The 21,311-nt window shown below is 28.8% G+C and overlaps 1 protein-coding gene across 2 annotated transcripts; it reads right to left on the bottom strand.

Annotated features, from left to right (window-relative positions):
• Positions 1-5,516: 5,516 nt before the first annotated feature.
• Positions 5,517-18,739, bottom strand: LOC113559818. 2 transcript variants are annotated; one of them, XM_026965582.2, is made up of 14 exons: positions 18,412-18,739; positions 17,838-18,191; positions 16,481-16,752; positions 16,053-16,326; positions 15,760-15,934; positions 15,110-15,210; positions 14,366-14,647; positions 12,948-13,306; positions 11,006-11,180; positions 10,729-10,902; positions 9,476-9,779; positions 9,072-9,373; positions 8,077-8,404; positions 5,517-7,960 (listed from the first exon to the last, which is right to left on the bottom strand). In XM_026965582.2, the coding sequence occupies exons 2-14, from the start codon at positions 17,928-17,930 to the stop codon at positions 5,916-5,918; spliced, it is 4,884 nt and encodes a 1,627-aa protein (XP_026821383.1). In that variant the 5' UTR covers positions 17,931-18,191; positions 18,412-18,739; the 3' UTR covers positions 5,517-5,915. The 2 variants fall into 2 exon arrangements, with proteins under 2 accessions (XP_026821383.1, XP_026821382.1); XM_026965581.2 differs by having other exon boundaries at positions 9,072-9,376; positions 18,412-18,738.
• Between the last annotated feature and the right edge of the window lie 2,572 nt (positions 18,740-21,311).

Below are 21,311 nucleotides of genomic sequence, written 5' to 3'. Positions count from 1 at the left end.
GATTCCATAGATTTAAAATAAGCATGGCACTATAATAACATAACACTAATAAAAAGATAATAAAATAAAATAACTCTTTTTCTTCATAACGTATTACTAATAATTAATATGTAATCATTATTTAATTTTAGTTTGTATGACAAGACTAATATATTATTACTATTACTTCAACACTATTAGGTATGTAATTATTAAATTTTAGTTATATTTACCAAAATACTACCTAATAAATAAGGAACGGATTTAAATGTAAATTGCATTTTGTTATTTGTTTTGAATATCCAAAAACATTACTTTTCAAGCACAAATTTCATTTTGTACATCAAGAAATTAAAAAGTGTAACTTTTATTTTGCATTATTTGCATTTTTTTTTTTTTACATTTATAATGTATTTTTTAAGTTTTGAAGTCATTTTATATAAAAATCAAGAATGGATAAAATTTTATAAAAGTTTAGTTAAAATTCGTTCTAAAAGAATAAAATTAAATATTTTATAATTTTATTTTGCCTTGTCGTACTTCTATTTTTTTTATTTGTTATGTTTTTACTGATCAGATAAATATAATACCGTCGCCACCTATAATACGGTTTGTTTAATGAAATTATTGTAGTCACTTGGGTATTTAATTTATAAACATAAATGAAATTAAACGATTAATTAATAAGAATAAACAATTTTTCAAGGTTAAAAATAGTTTTAATAACATTTAAAAAAAAATGTCTGTCATAACGTTATGAGTGCATTAAATTGTTCTTTTTAAGGCATTTTTCTTGTCTTTAGAGCATTTAAATCCGTTCCATACTAATAAACATACGTATTATAACGCCGCCAGCACTTGCTTGGGAAGTTTACTGGACGACTCACGAAATATATGGGAGTGGATAATAATATAATATATAATTATTATAGTAGATACCATTAATTAAGCTATCACAGTATAACATACGATGTGTAACTGCCAAAAATGTCTTTTTGAAATTTGGATAGTTGAATAATAATTTTTAAATAATACACAAAAGATATGCAAATATATGATATAACAATAAAGATATATATATAATGACTGTGAATTTGTTGGAAAGTGTATTTTTTGGGGGAGGGAGCGATTGTGGATTGTAGTTTTGTATTATACAATAAAAAATCCATTCATAAGACTTTTATTTAGCATTTTTCGACGTTATTAATTTTTTAGGTTATTTTTTTTTTTAGATTCTGAACAATAATGAATACATTGATTTTACAATGATGTGTGTGTGTTTTTATTCGTGTCTGTCATCACGTTTTGGAGTAGAAATAATGTTTTGATTTTTGACTTTTGCACCGCTTTGAAAAGGAAAATTCATCTTGGAGGTCATAAGTAAAAAATTTCCAATAGTTATCAAAAACGTCAGGAAAAACCATGAAAAAGTAACGGAAAACGGGAATTTTTATGTATGATTAAAATGCATGGTACAAAATCGATTTTTTGATTTTGCTGTGACTCAAAAACGAATCATTGTAAATAATTGATACTTTCACCAAGTTTATATTAGCATTATTTATTTACGATTAAATTTTCAATTTTCCTAAATTTTTTTTTTTTGAAATACCAATAAAAAAAAATTTGGCTTTCCAAAAAATCTTTAAAATTTATTACAAGGTTTATTATAAGTTGTTCTTATTGTAGTAAAAAAAAAAAAAAAATGAAAAATCGTTAGTTACAATTTTTGTTTATAAGCATTTAAAGTTCAAATGTTTATGAAAAATATCAAAATCACGAAAACTTGAAAAGAATTTTGAAGTTGAAAATTCGTAAAATTTGTGTAGTTTATATCTAAGGTTAAAAAACCCAAACCGAGGTTCACCATAATATTTTCTTTAAATAACTGTAAAAAAAAATTCCATCGTCAATATAGAAACAATTTTAACGATATATTACAATTTATATATAGGTAATATTGTAATAATATAATATATCCTACTAATTATCCTAGGCTGACAAATCATCTCCGTTCAGAATTGTTTTTCGTGTACAATGATTGTGATACCTAGCTAGTAACTGTTATTGCATTCAAATTTAACATATTCATTATAGTGACCTACTCATCTCCAACTCTAGTATACAGCAGAGCGATATCCACTTGCCCTTTTTTTTTTATTATTAGTAAATGCATCTTTAAGCATTATATAGTATATTAATATACTTAATATAGTAATATCAATATACATACAAAAATTAAATTAAAAACCAAGTGCATTTTATACTATAATTTTTAACATTTTAAATGCATTTTTCAAAGTTTTTAGTGCATTAAATTCACAGCACTATATAAAAATAACGATACCACTTGACACTTTCGTCACGTATATACGTATATAACGGACTAATATAATACACGGATAGTACGACAGGTGGTGTATGGCACCATGATGGCACCCCAGACCCACACACGTGGAGTACCAGCCCGGTTGGTACGCGCCACGCGAAAGGTGTGACAAGTGAATGAAGTGGTGCACTTGAACAACCAACGCGGAGCCGGAGTGTACCTACGCATTTACGCGAATAATGACGAGCTGAATAGAAAGGCACGATCCGCACACAAACGTCGCATACAAAACCATGTGGATGAGTTATAAAAAATAGGCTCGGCGTCACGCTAAAGAGTTCTGGACGATCAGTAGCGTAAAAACAGAAACGGCCGCCTCTCGCCGGAGAATCGGTGGTCGGAGACGCCAATCAATAAAAGTTTTGCGCAGACGCAATGCCAGCGTTAGCACAACAGCTGGGTGACGACAAACACCGTATCTCGTGGACATGTTTGTTGTTACTAGCGCAAAAAAGCTCGGGTTTAAACTTTAAACAATAGTAATAGTAAAGTATAAAATTGAATGAAGTTAAATTATCAAAATGTGTTAATATTGTGATCAAAATATGTTAATATTCATTTACCCTCCCCCCCCCATGTATTTCAAAATATAATAACCATCTTTTTATTAATTAAATATAATGAAAATATATTCTTAAACATTAAATCTTCAATGTTTAATTTGTATGTATGTACGTGATCTATGAAATATATAATTTATATTACATAAATGTGGCTTATAAACTAAATATTTTACTATTATTACTTAATGGCTAATAAATTATTTTTTATTATTAAAATATATTTTAACCTAGTACCTACAGTTACACTTCATTTATTAATATGCCAGTTCTCGGGGATTCTCAAAAATCAGAACATTTAATTCTTGAGCCAATATCTCAATTTATTATAGAGATAAGAGTATAGACTATATAGTAATGTGGAATTAATTCAATTTTACTTCATTTAAATACAATTATTTATCAATTCATTTATAAATTTAAAGTCTAGATCCAGATTTCGATATACACAATACCGTCAATACCTATATAATTTTTTTCAAGTCAGATTTCAAATAACGAAATACGAAAAATAGATTCTAGATAGTTATAATTAATTTCCAAAATATTTGTAAATATTTGGAATTAATATAACAATATGGGGGAACTTAAAACACATAACTATTATTACTATAAAATATAAATTGAAATGATTTACATAACTATAACTATAGGTAATCTATAAAATACAAGATTTCTCTACAAAATAAGAAACATTAAGACAAAACAAAAAATAACATCATCAAATATATTTGAATTGAATATAAAATTTAATAATACTTGACAATAAAAAACATATAACATTACTTATTACTAATAATTATCAGAAAACTTATTTGAATAATAAGACCCAAAATAACTACATAAATCATAAAATTATATATTTATGTGTCTTAGAATTTGAAGCATAATTATGTTTTTTTTTCTAATAGTTTATTTTAAATAGATATAATGTCATAATGTCAAATTCATGTTTATTCAATCTAGAGTATGTGGTATGAGTATGTAGATATTAGATATTAGATATTAGATATTCAAATAATTTTTTATTATGATTCATTTAATTTTTTTAACAAATATAGTTTTATTATAATTATTGTTTATGTCATAAACTTTATGATGAAAAACAGTGTCATTTTAAGTATCTATTACACATTTTGTAAATTAAAAAAACAGTTCTATAAATGTATATATTTATATAGAAAATTAATTTTTATTGGTTAATAATCATAAATAATAATAAATATGATTAATTAGGCACCTATCAGTATTATGATTTTTAGGTATACACTTTCAATTGTTATTTGTTTTATTAAGTACTCAAACAAAAGAAAATAAGTCAATATATAAATTATTATGGTAGAATTAAAGAGTATTTGAAACTTCATAATACGCTTAACTCTCGTTTTCGATTATCTGCGGAATAGAGTAGCTCAACAATTGAAAATAAGCAAATTTCTTGGTTAATTCGTAAATTACAAATTAAAACAAAAATGCTTGTTATGTTATTGTAAAATTTTATTATTTAATATTAAATAGTATTCAAAGAAAATTGATATTAACAAATTTAGTAAATTGTTTTTTATAAACACTATTTGCGATTGAAATTTTTAACAATATTTTATCGCATTGAGATTGTATTGCCCTGTTTTTCCAGATTTAATATCATACAACACTGCAATCTATGGATAATTGAAAATTTAATGCATAGTTTAAATAATGATGTATTGTTGAAAAATACATAAAATAAAAATCATAAAACAACAATATGCTTACATCACTCAAATAATCTGTTTTCAATATTTTAATATTGAAAAATCCTTGGATTTTAATTTTTTTGAATATTATAATATTTTAATTTGTAATTTTTCTTTTACACTATTATTAACCATTAGTATAAAAATGTATAGTATATTATGTATATAAATAATTTATCTCAATATTAATATGTAAATAAATTAAAATTAACATTTTGAATGGGTAAAAATTTTGTACTGTATAATTTTAGGTAGTTTATCAAGACAAAGATATTTTGGACAAGATATTTATAATGTAGAATTTGTATACCCATTTTTTCTATAAAAAAATAGGAGGGAAAATGTTTGATTAATGATAAGCCTATATAAATTCAATAGAGTTTTGATAGTTGGGATGAATTCAGACTGAGCATCATCCGTATTACTGTATTACTAGAGGATTTTTAAGATTAACTACTTAAATAACTAAGATTTTTATTTTTATTTCCACTGCCTTTTTATTTATTGTACAATTTTGAATATACTATATTTCCAATATAAATTTATCGAAACAATGGGTAATAAAAATAACAAAATTGTTTTTGTTGATAAAAATACTTTATAGATTAGTTAGGTTCAAGGAATTCTAAGCATACATTTAGAAACAAATGGATTTATATGCCGTTCTACTATATTTGTAAAAGCAATTTTTTCTTAAAAGCTAATGCCAAATATATAACAGATTATCAAAATTAATGACATTAGCTTTCATGTAAAATTAATAAAATTATTAATTATATAATATACTTGGTTATATTGTAATTTATAATAATTACATAAATGAAAATTTAAATATAAATTAATTATGTGCGAAAAAAACAATGAGCATGTATGTAAAAGATAAAATTGTTTTATAATTAATAATAATAACCACTATACATAATAAAATAATAACAATTGCAACCAATCCAGTTACCAGCACACGCAACAAAAAATAAAAAAATATATTTTAATATTAATATATATATATATATGTTAATAAATGAAATAATAGTTTTGCAATAAAATATTAAAGATAATCATTGTGGAATAAGATATAAATTTAAGATAATAAAAATCACAATGCACAGTGATAATTCGTTTTAACATTCCTGAACATAATAATTGATGTTGATAAAACAAATACACTCACTGGCGTATATAAAAAAACAAATGTGGCACAAATAATAAGTTATAAATTATAAACAGCTATTGGTTTTTCAAACAGCTAAGTCATTTTTTACTGATATTGGCTGATGTAGTAACAGTATCACTGCCACTACTGGCGCCAATTTTTTCTGGTTGAATTGGTGGTGGGCCCGATATTACCAGATCATCATCCAACAAATTTAAGATTGGAGTAACAGTTGATGTCATAGTGGCCAAGTTGCCGCCCATACCAACACCACTGCCATCACCAACTATGGGAAACTGTTGTTGATAATACTGCGGCTGCTGTGGATGTTGGTTGAAGGATACTGTCGCTATTGGCGGCTGCTGATAAACATAATTATTAGGAGTTGTTGGTACCGTATTAAACGTAGTTGCTGGTATCACCGTCGTTGGTGGATGATGTTGGAGTTGTTGATAATAACTACTGCCTATACTAGTAGTGTTGTTTGAAAATGACGGTTGTTGCTGCAAACTACCAGTTACTGCAGAGGTCGTTAAAATGGATGGTGGTTGTATTTGAAGTTGTTGCTGATGTTGTGGTTGGTACAGTTGGGAAGCCTGTTGCTGTAGTGGTGATGGATAGTAAAATTTGGCAGTAGTATTACCGACTGAAGTTGTTAATTGCTGGGGCTGTTGTTGTTGTTGTAACTGTTGATACATCTGAGGTGTTTGTGTTTGTTGTTGGTACAGTTGAGGATGCTGCTGCTGTGGATATAATTGAGGCTGCATTTGCTGTTGGTACAAATGTGGCTGCTGTGGTAATTGTTGCTGAGGTTTCTGTTCTTGTAGTTGCTGTTGATACATTTGAAGTTGTTGTTGTTGTTGCTGTTGCTGTCGTTGTTGTTGTTGCTGCTGCTGCTGTTGTTGTTGCTGTAGTAATTGTGATGGCAATTGATGATAAAAATTGGCAACAGTTGATATACCACCACTAGTGGAAATGGAAGACGATTGTGTTACTGCTGATAGACTACCGCTGTTAACACTAGCTGTTGAAATTGGAGGTGAAGTTATCGGCAATGATGACTGTATACCAGCAGATAAATCATTATTTCCCTCTATTAATTGCTGTTGATTTTGTTGTACAAATACACCTGCTATTCCAACATTTGTTGCACTAGCATTGGTGGCCGCTGTTGAATTTTGTTGTTGGTACTTTTGAGGCGGATAAAACTGTTGCTGTCGTGATGCTAATAATGTATGAGGATGGTGATAACCATAACCACTGGCAGCGCCATAACCAATACCACTGTATTGTGATGGTAGAGGCCGTTGCAAAACTGCAACTGCTGCTGCTGCATTTGGAAAGACATCACTACTACTACTTTGACTATACGAAGAAATTACGTTTTGGCTACTGCCATTATTTTCATTCAAATGGAGAGCATTCATCAAAGGCATCGCGGGTAAATCAATATCACTACTAGTAGCTGCAGTAGTAATAATGTTGTTGTATGATGATGATGGTAGTGCAGATTTAGTTGTGAGTAATTGATAATTATAATAGTTATATGGGATAGATGATGACGATATCGAAGGAGATGGAAGTGATGAAGTAGAAGAATTTTCTGGTGCTGTTAGTGCTGTTGAACCTGCAGCAACATTGTAAGCAGTTGGATACGAATAATGTGTTGATATTGCTGATGCTGGCTGTTGCTGACTGTTATGACGATTATAAGTTCCTTTAGTAGAAGGTAGATTATTAGCATAGTATTGAATGCTACCATCATTGGGGTTAAATGAAGACGACGGCGGTAGTTGTACTTGATTATGACGGTACTGATGATAATATTGTTTTTGCTGTTGTTGCTGTTCAGATCCAAGAGGTGAAAGTCTGCGAAGATGGTTATGCTGATCGTCCCAATGACTGCTTCCAAGAGGTGCAACTGGCTTATTAGGTCCACCACTACTGCTGAAACTTTTAATCAAAGCAGCCAAGTCATCCTGTTGATGATCTTGGTCATCAATACCTGAGACAGCAGCAAGTAAATCATCAAGACCACCAATTGTGGCAGTTGAGTCATCATCCAACTCTTGTGTTGTGGCTTCCCACTTTTGATGTTGTTTTATTATCTGATCCCGTTGTTCAGTTTGCACTTGGCACGTGCCTGTTTATAACAAAATATACAATTTATTACAGACATTGACAAAATCATATGTAAAAACGCAATTGTGGTAATGGTTAAATAGAATATAACTGATTAATTCCTAAAGAATTACACACCTTTTACACGTTGTAATAATTTTGATACATTAGTCAACAATCGTTGATAGAAATCTAAGCCCTTTGCACACCGTTCAGCTAGAACCGTGTCTGGAAGTAGTCCACAGTTCGGTGATGCTGCCATAGTTTCACCACAAGTTTCTAGTGGTGTCCCACCATTGGAAACCACAAAACTTTCATATGCATCTAATAAAGACGATACAAGAGTCCGACGTCGTTGCATGGCATTGGCAAATGCTCGTCGTTCAGGTGCGGCTCGTGCATATGCCGACCTCACAGCATCCAAAATGTTTAATTGGGCTGACAGGTTCTGATCAATCATGCTTACCTTTTTTTAAAAAAATATACATATTAATCATCGAGTTTTTATTTATTAAATTAATCTTTAAGAAGATTTTAAAGGTTTAATTAAAAACAACAATGTATGAACTCAACTTAATACTATAAATTGCAATTAAAAGAATAGAGAGTGATTTACATTTAACCAAAATATATGTAATAAAAAATTATTATACTTAAATACAAGATTGGGTATTAATAAGTTACTTTTTTTTTAACTTCTAACTTCACAAGTTAAACTTTTTTCCATGATATGTAACTACTTATAATAGTATTATTTATCCATAGATTTAATACATAAAAAATTGTTTATTTATATACATATAACAAAAAATTCGGAAATATCAAATATTATTTATTTATTTATATAATATAATATGTAAATAAGCATTTACTAAATTTAACTATATATTCTATGCATAGTAATTTAATTACTGTGGGATATCAGATAAATTTAGTTTAATTTTTCCAAATAATTATAAAATTTAAAAAATAAATTTTTAATAATTACAATTATTTTATTTGCTTTAAAAATTGTGTTTTATAAAACAAATCTCTCAGATAAAAATTGAAATGATCCATAGATGACTATTATATATAATTGTTTAGTAACTATACTTTTGTTTATAGTTATAATAATACATGTTAGTACTCACCAAATTTCCGTAGCGATCATCCAATCTTTTTTTCACCGCCGCAGTAACATCAACATCAGAACCTCGCAATTCTCCTAGCATTTCTGCTTCTTCCAGCCCTGCAGCTGCGGCGTCCTTATCCTCTCGGTTCATTTCGTCTCGAAGTCGGGCCAATAACATCTGGCGTTGCTCACGTACTTCTTTCATTTTGCCAACTACCATATTAAGCCGATCCAAACGTTTTATTGATTCTCGTTGCAACATTCGTAATCGACTATCACTACCATCGTCTGATTCAGAGTCTTCATTTTGGTCCGATGATTCTACTAATAGATAGGTAAAAATATGCAGTTTATTTAGTATAATATTATATATACGTGTTATGTAGTATATAACATAAGTTGGCCACGAATGATAATACTTACCAGCATCATAAGACGATTCCACAGAACCAGAGGCAGCAACTTCAGACGCGATGGCAGATATCGCAGGACGAGCTGGCGGTAAGCGTGCCGCTAGTTCAGCCGGTGGTAATGCTAGCAGCTCTAGATCCCGGCGACGACGATCCCGAACTGCTCGACTAAGAGTCACCCAGCTGTCTCGTGCCCGGCCAACATGTGCTTCCCTATACCGGGAAGCTTCTCGACGTAATTCACGCATCCTACCAGCAGAGTAATCATATGGACGACCAACCGTACGTCGATATTCGGAGTCACCAAGTTCTTCAGTCTGATAATGTTTAAGCCATACAAATTGTCAACAAACGCAAATATCAGATCAAAATAATGAAGTAGTTAAAACATACTAATATAATAATAAAATAACATTGAGCATATAAAACTAGACAAATTTGTCATATCAAATATAATATATGAGTTTATACAAAGTAACAAACAGTGTCTGTCAGACACAAAACCTACTAAACGTGAAAACACACAAATATATTGTTTAAGAAGAATCATTTGTCAACAAATGTTATCAAATTACATACAACTAATTATTACATGATGATTTAGGTGCCTATTTTAATTTTTATTATATAAATGTATTAAATATGGATAAGCTTATCTTTTTTATCTTTCTTTCTTAATTTATTTATTTGTACTAAATAAAAAAAATAGATTTTGTATATATTATTTTGTATTCTAGCGCAAAGGAACTTCTAATTATTTTTATTTTTTTGCAAAAATATCTCTACAGAAAAATAGCTCTTTGTAAAGTATTAAAATGTTATATATAACTTAAAAATAATACAATATACATGTCATTAATAAATATATATATTAGTAGTAACAAAATGTTCAAACATAAAATAAATTAAAAACCATACATAAGATAAAATTGTTCTACTAGCCTTCACAATTTTGTGAAATTTAATTTTACTTTTGTATAAACTTATAATATCTGTATAATTTTATTGTTCGAAGTTAAGCATGTGCACAACAATTATTTAAATACTATATTTTAATTTAAAGAAAGATATTTTTGATCCAAGATACTTTGTTGACTTACATAAATACATATAGAAGTAACTTGGGCATATACAATTTATATATTTTAGGAGAGTTAAGCTATTTTATAATCAATAATAATTATTTTAACTACATTTAAAATGTTATCAACAATTATCCAGTGGGTAGAAAAAACTAATAATCATTAATTATCAAATATGTAATACCTTTAGAAATCTATCTATTTCGTCCAGCATACCATCTACAGCTTGAACCGCAGCTGATAGTCGAGCCATGTCAATGTCCAATTGATCTTCTTCAACTGTACTCGATGTTGTTCCATTTTTTTCTTGTCGTTGTTGCAATAAGGCTTGATATGAAGCACAACAATTTACCAATTGCTTTTATTCGCAACAATTATAAATAACACAACACAAGATCAACAAAAATTAGTAACAGAAATAATTAATAAGAATAAATAACAGCATTAAAGTGAGTGCTTACTTGTGGGAGTTCTGATACATCATTCTTTTCATTACTACCATCGCTAAATTCACTATTTTTGCCTTTATACATTTCTAAACACTCTAGATGTAATGTGTCTGAGAATTCATTTAAACGGTCATCTGCTTCTTGACACAATGATTGCATATCTGCTTCAAGGTTGCACTTCTCTGTTCTGTTAAAATCAGTATAAAAACGATACAGAAATATGATTATTAGTACAAGATTATGATGACATGCTTATTTAAATTAAAAATATCTCACTAAATAACATTAACATCGTACACTATATCATTATTATTAAAAATCAATTTACCTAATAGTTATGAATAATGCACAATATAAAATATTTATTTAAGTGTTTTTAAGTGTATTTATTTTTTCTATAGGTGTTAATTATTAAACAAAACATTTATATTTCAATTTAACTTAATAATTGATAAATATAAATATAAATGAGTATACTCAAGTGGATAAGTAAATTAACTTAAAATACAATAAAAATTCATGTGCATGGTGTGTTTGATCCTGTATTAAAATATTTCAATAAATTGAAATAGTATTTTTTTATTGATCTTAAGTTTGAAAAAATTGTCCAATACTTTTATTGGTGGAATTATCAAATAACAAAAGAATCTTTCATAAATATGTTATTATATATTAAATTATTAATTAAAAAAATCTCTTTTCCATTATTTGCAGTGAACGATTTTGGCAAATTAAAGGTGTTATATGATGTTCTTTACATATTATATACAATAACCATTTATTGCACAAATTTGATGTTTTTAGGTTTTTTTTTTATTACAAACATCTTCAGGAACATTTTACAACTTTTGTCACAGTTCCTTTATAGTTTTTGTGATTTTATAAATAACAATTTTTAATTTTATAAGAATATATATGCTCTTTCCAACATATATTTATCAACTAATTTGTTTGAAATGAGCAACATTCTAAAAAACACCTTTTAAAGCATGAAGCATGTATTAATACACAATATACTATTTTCTTATTTTAGACTATGATTGTTTTAAATTATTTAATATATAGGTAATGAATGATTAATTTTACAATTTGATTAATAGTTTGTAAGTCCTAAGCTTATTTAATCCTTTAATAATTGCATTTAAAAGATACCTAGTTATATTTCTAAACAAGTTCTAAAGAATCGACTATAATATTAATTAATATAACATAACCTTTATACTATATTCCTCCAACTTTAGATATTTATTTTTATATTTCAATATATAGTACTGCAGTCCATTTAAAAAGCCTCGCTACGATTATTATTTAAGTGACAACATTCAGGCAATTCATAATGTCGTCTTAGTCACCTAAGACTATGCGTTAGTCATAAATGATTATTAGTGTGAATGAAATTCAATGTGGGTACTGGCTGGTGCCAAAGGTGGATGCCACTCTCATATGGGCATGCACATGTCATTAACTCGATAACAATAAAAATTCACTATACAAATTTTACGACAACTTTTTAATTGATATGACAAAATTAAAATTAGTTAACGTTGTCTCATCTTAATTCTGAAAAAAAAAATTATTTTAATTCAGCAGAAAAATGTCTTTGGATTGTACAAAACACTTTCCAATTTTAATTTTAATTATGACTTAAATAATTCAAATTTTCTCAAGTTTTTATTGACACTTAATATGATTTAATAATATACTAATATGATTTAATTTTTACAAAGTATTCCGTACGGTCTATATTGACAATTTTCTACAATGTTCAATTTTTTATTCAGAATCAAAATCGGATATTTTAAACTAACTTCGAATTTGTCAAAACTTAAGGTCTTTTAAGCTTAAATTGACAACAGTAGCAAGACCCCTTAATATTCTATGGATAGAATGATTAAATTATTTATGAGAATTGCATCAAAATTAGTATATTTTAATAACTCAATATTATACCAACCGGTACATTGCAGCTCGATGACGGGTAACTGTAGGCACTAGATCTTTGAATAATGTAGTAGTAGTAACACTAGATGACTCATTATTATTGGAGACCAGAACAACAGTTAATAGCTCAGGATCATCGACACCAAATGCTATAGGCTTGACCAGAGATGCACCCTTGACCCTATCTAACTGACGACGATTAATAGTGGTTTTAGATGAAGTATTTCCTAAACAATCACTATCATCGTCATCAGACAGCACAGGAACCACAGGTTCATGATAGATAAGTTCATTTTCTGACTTAGCTGCTCGCCACTTTGCTGCAGCCACATCCATTGCAAATGACAAAGTATCTCTTCGCATCTCCAATTCCTTCACAAAATAAAATAATAATAACAATTAACTATTACTTTGTCCAGTGCAAGAACATTCCGTAAAAATTTTGTGCATTTCCGCTTAACAATCTACTATCAAGATCAATTCTACTATGGCAGGGTGTGACGTGGAAATGCGCAAAAAGAGCTGATTTTCATCTGATTATGGTGTGATTCTCTTGCTGAACAAAGTATAGATTTTTAATGTTTCATACTAATACATAACAGTAATAATTATAATAATAGTTTTAACAATATAAAAACCTGTCCACAAAGTCTGATGAACTATAAATATAAAGCTATATAAAACTATGTTTATTTTGATTGACTTTATAAGAAGACATTTATACTATTAATACCACTATTAATTATTATAAATTAGATATTTATATCGAATTATATAAGAGTCCTTCAAAATATTGGTAAATAATTTGAATGGTTAAAATGCACAATTTAAATACTTAAAGTATTATATGTAATATACATCAATAAACTACAATAATGAATAAATTTATTTTTTTTTTAAATCTGTCATTACAGTTTGTTTAATATTACTTTTGTTTTTGTAAGAATGTAAAAATTAATTGTAGACATTTAATTTACGCTGATTTTCCATTTTATTATATTGTATACAAAGGTCTATAATTATTGACTACCAACACGTGAAATCACAATCACTATACTGAATATATTGCTTAATTTAGTTTGAGTTATTGAGGGCAAAACTTTATTAAGTTTAATGGTAGATTCAAAGGGATTTCAATGTAATTTTAGATAATAAAAAATTTGAGATAGCGACGATTGACCTAATAAAAATCTACTGTACTGTCTGTACTAAAATGTGAATTCTAAAATAAAAACATTAATATCGACTAGTAAAAGACAAGAGGGTGTAAATGATCTTTAGGGACTAATCTAACCACAAAATAACCACTATAACCATAAAGTAATAAGATATTTAATTTTTAGTATTCATTACAATCAAGTTTATATGAAGAATTCTAAATTCATAAATCTAGGTTAACATTTTAGTCATCACTCCTTATAGTCCTCTTACTTTGGCAGCTGCAGATCGACCAGCACCTGAGCATCCATGTTCTGATTGTAAGTAATAGTAGTAGTCATCATCTGCTGAATCTTCATCTTTTGACATCGATACTGCTGTTTTACCACCACTTTCTGATATCAAACCAGCTCGGCCGAGCAGATTTACTGCTCGTCGGTAATATGACACACGGGTCCCCATTTGCTGCAGCTGATCCTGGACATGTTGTCCTTGAAATAGGGCAGTTACCGCACCATAATATCTGCATTTGAATTCAGAGTATAGTCTCCACTTCTATAAAACATTAAATAATAGTTTTCAACCGATTAGTATTGATTCAAATCTCTATAGTAGTGTTTTCAACCTTTGTATTATGGAAAAATATGTATTAAAATATTTTATACTTGGCAACACAATAAAAAAAATAGGAATAATGGGCTATATTACTTATATTTAATATTTAATTTTAATTGATAATGTAAAATTAAAAATAATAAAAAAAAATTTAACATAAAAATAATGATAGATCTTGATAATAGATAATTTATATTTAATCTTTAATCATTATAGTAATTATAATAAATACCTATTAATTTTTGTAAATTGTGTCAAAAATGTTTGTACATTTTGTATCATTTAATATACTTTGCGACACATTTGAACTTATTTTACGACAAACTGGTTGAGAAACACTACTCTATTAACATAGAGTAGTTGAGAATGACTACTGAGAGTAGAACTACATAATTTACTCACCTCAAGCCTATTAGTGCTTATACAATACGGCTCTCGTTCCACTCTTTGAACTGCATCCACCGCTCCAGCAAAATACTCACATATCATAGCTGCTACTTTAGCTACATTGATAATATTAAAACAAAATTAATAATAATAATTTAATAGTATACTCGAGCATAGACAATAGAAAGTTACATCAGTTTGAAAATTTTTAACTGACCAACTTTTGTTATAAGACTAACAATTATTAAAATTTAATTTGAAATAACAATTTCCTTTTTTTTATTACTCAAAACAATTTTTGATTTTGGAAAAAAAAATAATATTTAGGTATTAAAATAAAAATTGAATTTATTTCATTCTTTTTTTTTTAATATACAATTATTCTTCACAATGAATTGATACGACAGAAAATGTTATTAATTCGTTATTTTATTTACTTGTGGATATTTTAGTGAAATTATTTAGTAACTTTATTAATATTTGAAAGTGATAACATATCCACAGTTTAGATAATACATAAATTAATTTAAATTTAATTTAAATTATACATACACTATGCTGCCTAATCAATATAGTAACATATTTACTATACATAGCTTCTTAAAAATTGTTCTGTTGGCATGCTTCAATTGAATTTATTTATAAGGTATAGAATTTGTGTGTACCTATTATAAGAGGTTTTCGGCCATCCATCATGCTTTTCTCCAGAATGCACTCTTGGGCTTGTGCTAGTGTCACATTGTATGCAAATTCAAGAGTTGCACGGCTTGCAACTTGTGGCTGCTGTCGATGGTTCCACTTAGTTTGTTCATTATTGGATCCATCTCCACCAAGCAATTGCTAGAAATAAAACGTATAATACAATATAATATATTAGCACTAAACACATATAATTTGTACAGGTTACTTAAATCTATTGAGTACAATAGTATAATATGATAATTGCTTATAAAAATACCTGAAAAGCCCATGCAGCATACTGCAAGTGTGTGCAAGCTATCTTAAGAGCATTATTTGATGGAATTTCTCCATCAACTGTTGTTGGCATACTGGACGATACTAATGGTGGTGACCTATCCTGTGCTGCAGCTAGCCGGCTATGAGCCGCACCCACATTATACAACACACACCTCATCTCATATCCAATATTGCCATTATCAACTAAAGATGTAGAGTCCACATTATTTTTCATTTGATGCTGTAGGTTTGTTTTTCCACCAAGAGCTCGTTTCCTATACATTAATTAAACTTTATTAAGTATTATGACATTAAGATAAAGTTATATCTTATAAGCAAAATAAGTACTTGAACTTAAGATTACAATAGTGATTGTCTATATATAACATTAACTATAAAATACATTGAATTTTAACTGTTAATACTTGCCATTTAAATATCAATGGTATTGATTCTCTAGCCGTTCCAACTTCAACATCATCACAAGATTCTTTTAGTCCTGTACCTTGTTGCTGCAACAGTTTAGGAAACTTATCTGTTAATCGAACAAGGTTTGCATAGTAACGTTTTAATGCTGTGCACTCTTCTACACTGCAAGCTGATGACATCACGACATTCATAGCAGATTGTCTGAGTCCAAGTAATGTATCAATGTCAGCAGAATACAAACTGGGATCTCTGTTATATGATTTCTGTATTTCCTGTGAAAATATAATTTATAAATTATACGAACACACAATAGATAATTCAGCGTAATAAATATATTTTAGTTAAAAGTCCTAGTTTTTTTTTTACCCCAACCAATAAATTACTTAATGTGCAACATGGAAAATTTTTATTTAGCAGAACCACTACTTGCATAGTTAGTACGTTAGATTTAATATTAGAGTGAACACCCTTAATAAAAAGTTAAGAACATTTTATATTATCTATATCTGTATGTTGATTGTTTTAAAATATTTCAATTTTTTAGGTAAATTATGATAATATATAAAATATTACTATTATAAAATGCTCTATATATTGCAGAAAATTTGAAATATTGTAAAATTTCCATGATCAAACAAACATAATGTACATTTTAAGTTTTACAATAGTTCAATTCATAATATTAAATCCAACAGCACTACATAGTTCATCTAAACAAAAAATTGCTATGTTGCGTATGGAGTAGAGATAAAATATAAAGAATGTAACAATATCATCTTAATGAAGCATTTAAACCTATCACCTGATAAGATTATTGGATTTTAGTAAAACAGACTTTAATTTTGAAAACAGATAAAAAAAAAATCAGATCATATCAAATGAATTAATGCATTTATGAATTTTAGTTTTTAATTTACATACTAATTAATTTATATTAACTAACTTTACTTATTTATGTTAAATTAATAATAATTTTATGTTATTATTAAACTATTTTACCATAACTGAATTTCTTACCTACCCGAATAAATTTTAAAAAATATTGATAACTCGACTCAATTAGTAATTTTTATGAACTTATCCTATCTAAAAAATAATTATTAATAAGTTAACTTTAATAATTAGTGATATAATAACCACAACTTATTTATTTATACAAATTGAATAATATGATCATATTTTTATTTTGAATAATATACATAAGTACACTATTTGATATATTATTAATTCATGATACTATTACTTTACATAAATATCAGACAATTTTTTTTTACATTTATCTAAAAGCATAATTTATTGTATTTTAACAAATACGAACTTTTTCTTATTAGCATTAGGTATATAATTTAATATTTACATGATTTAAAGCTGATGAAAAATCAGGTTTCTGGTTATAAACACATTGTTTGGCTGGTAAGCCAATCATATATAATCGTGGTACACCTTCCATTTTAATTTAGTAACGCGTTGATTTACAAAAAATATTGTTTTGTTTACTGTAAGTGTTCTTTGTGAATAAACCATACAGTGTCAAACCTTCCATGCGTGGTTTTACCACTGCAACTGGGTTATACTCTCAGCAGTAGTAATAACTTAGGTATTAGCACCTATGTTGACAGTGAAAATTCATCGAAATCAATAGCAGCAGTAAAAGGTTTACGCTACATGCATCGGCAATTACGATCCCTCAAAGTTTATAATTGCCGCCGTACTGAAACAGTATTTAAAAAAATGATATATTCATAATTATTAATACAACTTTATCGGCAAGGAGACAAAAAACACTTGATACCACTCACGACCTGAAATGATCTCGCTGCCGCCGCCGCCCTACTTCAACAATATCGATGTAGATCGCGACGACAACGGCAACGAGACCGTCATATTCACGTGTAGTTGCCATCTTGTACTCACGCCTACTTATTACTTACCAGTAAACAGAAATGACAATACGTCGCGCCCGTCTCACTTCTGGATTACCGATCGTGTCGGATACGATAGAAAGCGACCGTCACAACGAATGCCGAACGAAACGATCACAATGGTCTCGCTAAAACACGATAATGGTTAACGGTGACCGAGTTGCGAGGGACGCGAAACAAGTGTCGGTCAATCGTACGGACGTCGCGATGATTGTTGTAGAATTGTAGACAACTAGAAAGAATCGTTTGCGATGACGACGGATTAACAACACCAAGGGGCACGGAAGCACTTGCAATTATTCGTTCGGTGGCCGCCGTTACCCTTACCACATCGATTAAGCCGATTAAGTTATCACTGAATCACTGCGATAACGCACTGTCGTGTAAATACATATTTTATTGGTCATGCGCACGGTAGAATACTCGTATTAATATTCTACGCCGCCGTGGAACAGCTCTCTATTGTCGCCGCGGCTGTGCCAAGCACTATGTCAGCCGTGATTATAACTACCTCCATTCGTGATTGATTCAACTGTTTCAAGTGATTCAATCGTATGATATATTTATACATGATAACATTTGGAGACTCCAAATTGGAGTTAAGTTATCATATTATTTTAATGTAGAGTTCAATGTCTCCATCGCGAGTCACGAATTCACGACGTCAAGCAGCGCGCGTCAAACAACAAAATGTCAATAACACGAATGGAATTGACACTGGACACTGCTCACACTACTGAAGCCGTTTGTTTAGTTGTTCACGTTTTAAACTATTCGTTCTTACTTCCGTTAAATAACTATACAACAATTTTAAGCTACAGCGATCGATCCATGCAAACGGCTAACATTTGAAACAAGTTGTTATATTATAAATTTCTCTAGCGTTGTGGACTTTTTCAGTTATGAAAAAAGTATCCACTGTATCCAACCCATAATGTTTATTGCTTCATTTAAACCAACACAAAAAAAATTGATAGGTATAAATGCAGTTTAGTTCCCATGCGATTTTTTCAATTTTTTTTTTCCCAAAATGTGTATTTTAAAGCACTGAGTACAAAAGTCTAATTCTAAAATACTCGCAAATCATTATTTTGGAAGTTATATCTTTCCAAAGTTTACGATCTTACGTATTTGCGCATGCATGCGCGAAACGTCGCGCGCTGTATACTTTGGTTTCCTACGTATTCGTATTGGATTATCGCCTCTTATTAATTATGTTATTTTATCTTGTTTTACCCTGTGACCTACATGAGGTGGTTTTGCATAACAAGTCGAGGGATATTTTCGATTTGCAAAGCGGAGCGACGGTGCCGAGGAGCGTAGCGACGAGTGCCGATACACGCGCATACACTGCCTAGCGATACTGTGATTATCGAGTTGTGATATTGTGTTTATTTGTTGTATTAGAGTTATCAATGTTTGGAAAATGAAGAATTTGTTCACCTGACGGTGAATCATTCTATTGAATTCAAAAACCCAGAAACAGGAGCACACACAAATAATGTTGCGGGAAGTGGCGTCACACTAAGGCTTCGCTTTCCCAATATTACCGCAAAAAACGGTTTTATGGTGGATATTTAGTAAAATTTATGTTTCTTAAAAGGTGTCGTATACTAATTAGTGAACCACTGCCGGTGTATTTTAAACTTGTTAGTAAGCTGTATACCAGTATGACCCAAAAGTGGTACAAGAAAACAATTTATTGTTAAGTGATGAAGATGATAACTCTTCTAAAACGGACGGAATTGACAAATATTTATAAAATATTGATAAAATAAAAAAAACTTTAAAAATATTTTTTAATCAATTTTTTGAGTTTTTAAACAGCAAGTACACTAATTAAAATCCTCTTGCATATTTCCGTCCATTATAAAAAAACATACAATTTAAAAAAAATCAAAAAATAGTTTTTAATGTTTTTATTCTGGATATCACGTATTTTTTAAAAAAAATACTATTTTATAGTTTCTTTGGTATAACTTTTTTAAGTAAAAATATGCGAGAATTTTTGAATTAGACTTTAGTATACAGTGTTTAAAAACGCATTTTAACAAAATAGTAGTGATCTGGAGTACGTGTGTGTAGGCATTAACATAACAAATAACATAACGTAACCTCGGTTTATTTGTAATAATTATGTTATTATTTCATTATTTGTGATAGAAGGCAATTTATTTTATCATGCGCCTACAAGTTTTTCACGAACTGCACTGAGTTATAATATATTAATATTGTATGGCTCCAAATTAATTTTTTTGATACTTAATTTAAATAAGGTTTTTTCTTAATGCTAGTTTATAAACTATAATGCATAACGCATTAACGCTTTTCAATTTCTCATGTTTTCCTTACATAAATTCAAAAATATTGCAAATTCATAGCCAAAATTTTAACCCGCGTGAAACTAGTGCAACTGCACTACTTATTTGTACTCTACGTGGGCGCCACCGGGTACACCAGTATTCAGTATTGTCAATTGTCAATACTTTGTACTGTAATGGTATACGTTTCCATTAATCTTAAGTAAAATATGGACTCCCATGAGTTCAATGTGTCTTATTGTTCAATATATATTTGAATATTTTATAATATAAATTTATAATATCAATAAAATTTAGCCATAACATTAGAATACTTGTATATATATATATATACATAATTCCCACAAAAAAAAATAATACGGAGGCGTAAAGCTATAACGCCTATATGACAAATCGACAACAATCAATCACTCACATTTCTTAACAGACATAAAGTAGCTATAACAATCTTGCCAACAAAAAAGAACAATGAATCACTATTGTTTTATAAATAAAGGAAGGGCGTAGCCTTTACTCTTATACTCATTAAATTACTGTCCTTTTATTTATTTATTTTTTTTATTTCCTTAATCTGTTTACTTAATATAA

The sequence above is a fragment of the Rhopalosiphum maidis genome, chromosome 3 (genome assembly GCF_003676215.2).
Source record: "Rhopalosiphum maidis isolate BTI-1 chromosome 3, ASM367621v3, whole genome shotgun sequence".
Lineage (NCBI taxonomy): Eukaryota > Metazoa > Arthropoda > Insecta > Hemiptera > Aphididae > Rhopalosiphum > Rhopalosiphum maidis.
Note: the sequence above shows the minus strand (reverse complement) of the source record. Positions and strands in the feature narration are given on the sequence as shown.

Excerpts from the sequence above, each read along its gene's own strand:
- LOC113559818 (XM_026965581.2), bottom strand. The coding sequence starts at position 17,930 with ATGGAAGGTGTACCACGATTATATATGATTGGCTTACCAGCCAAACAA. Across the intron at positions 16,327-16,480 it reads ATACCATTGATATTTAAATG|GAAACGAGCTCTTGGTGGAA; the intron begins GCAAGTATTAAC and ends ATTAATGTATAG. Across the intron at positions 9,780-10,728 it reads AAATAGATAGATTTCTAAAG|ACTGAAGAACTTGGTGACTC; the intron begins GTATTACATATT and ends AAACATTATCAG.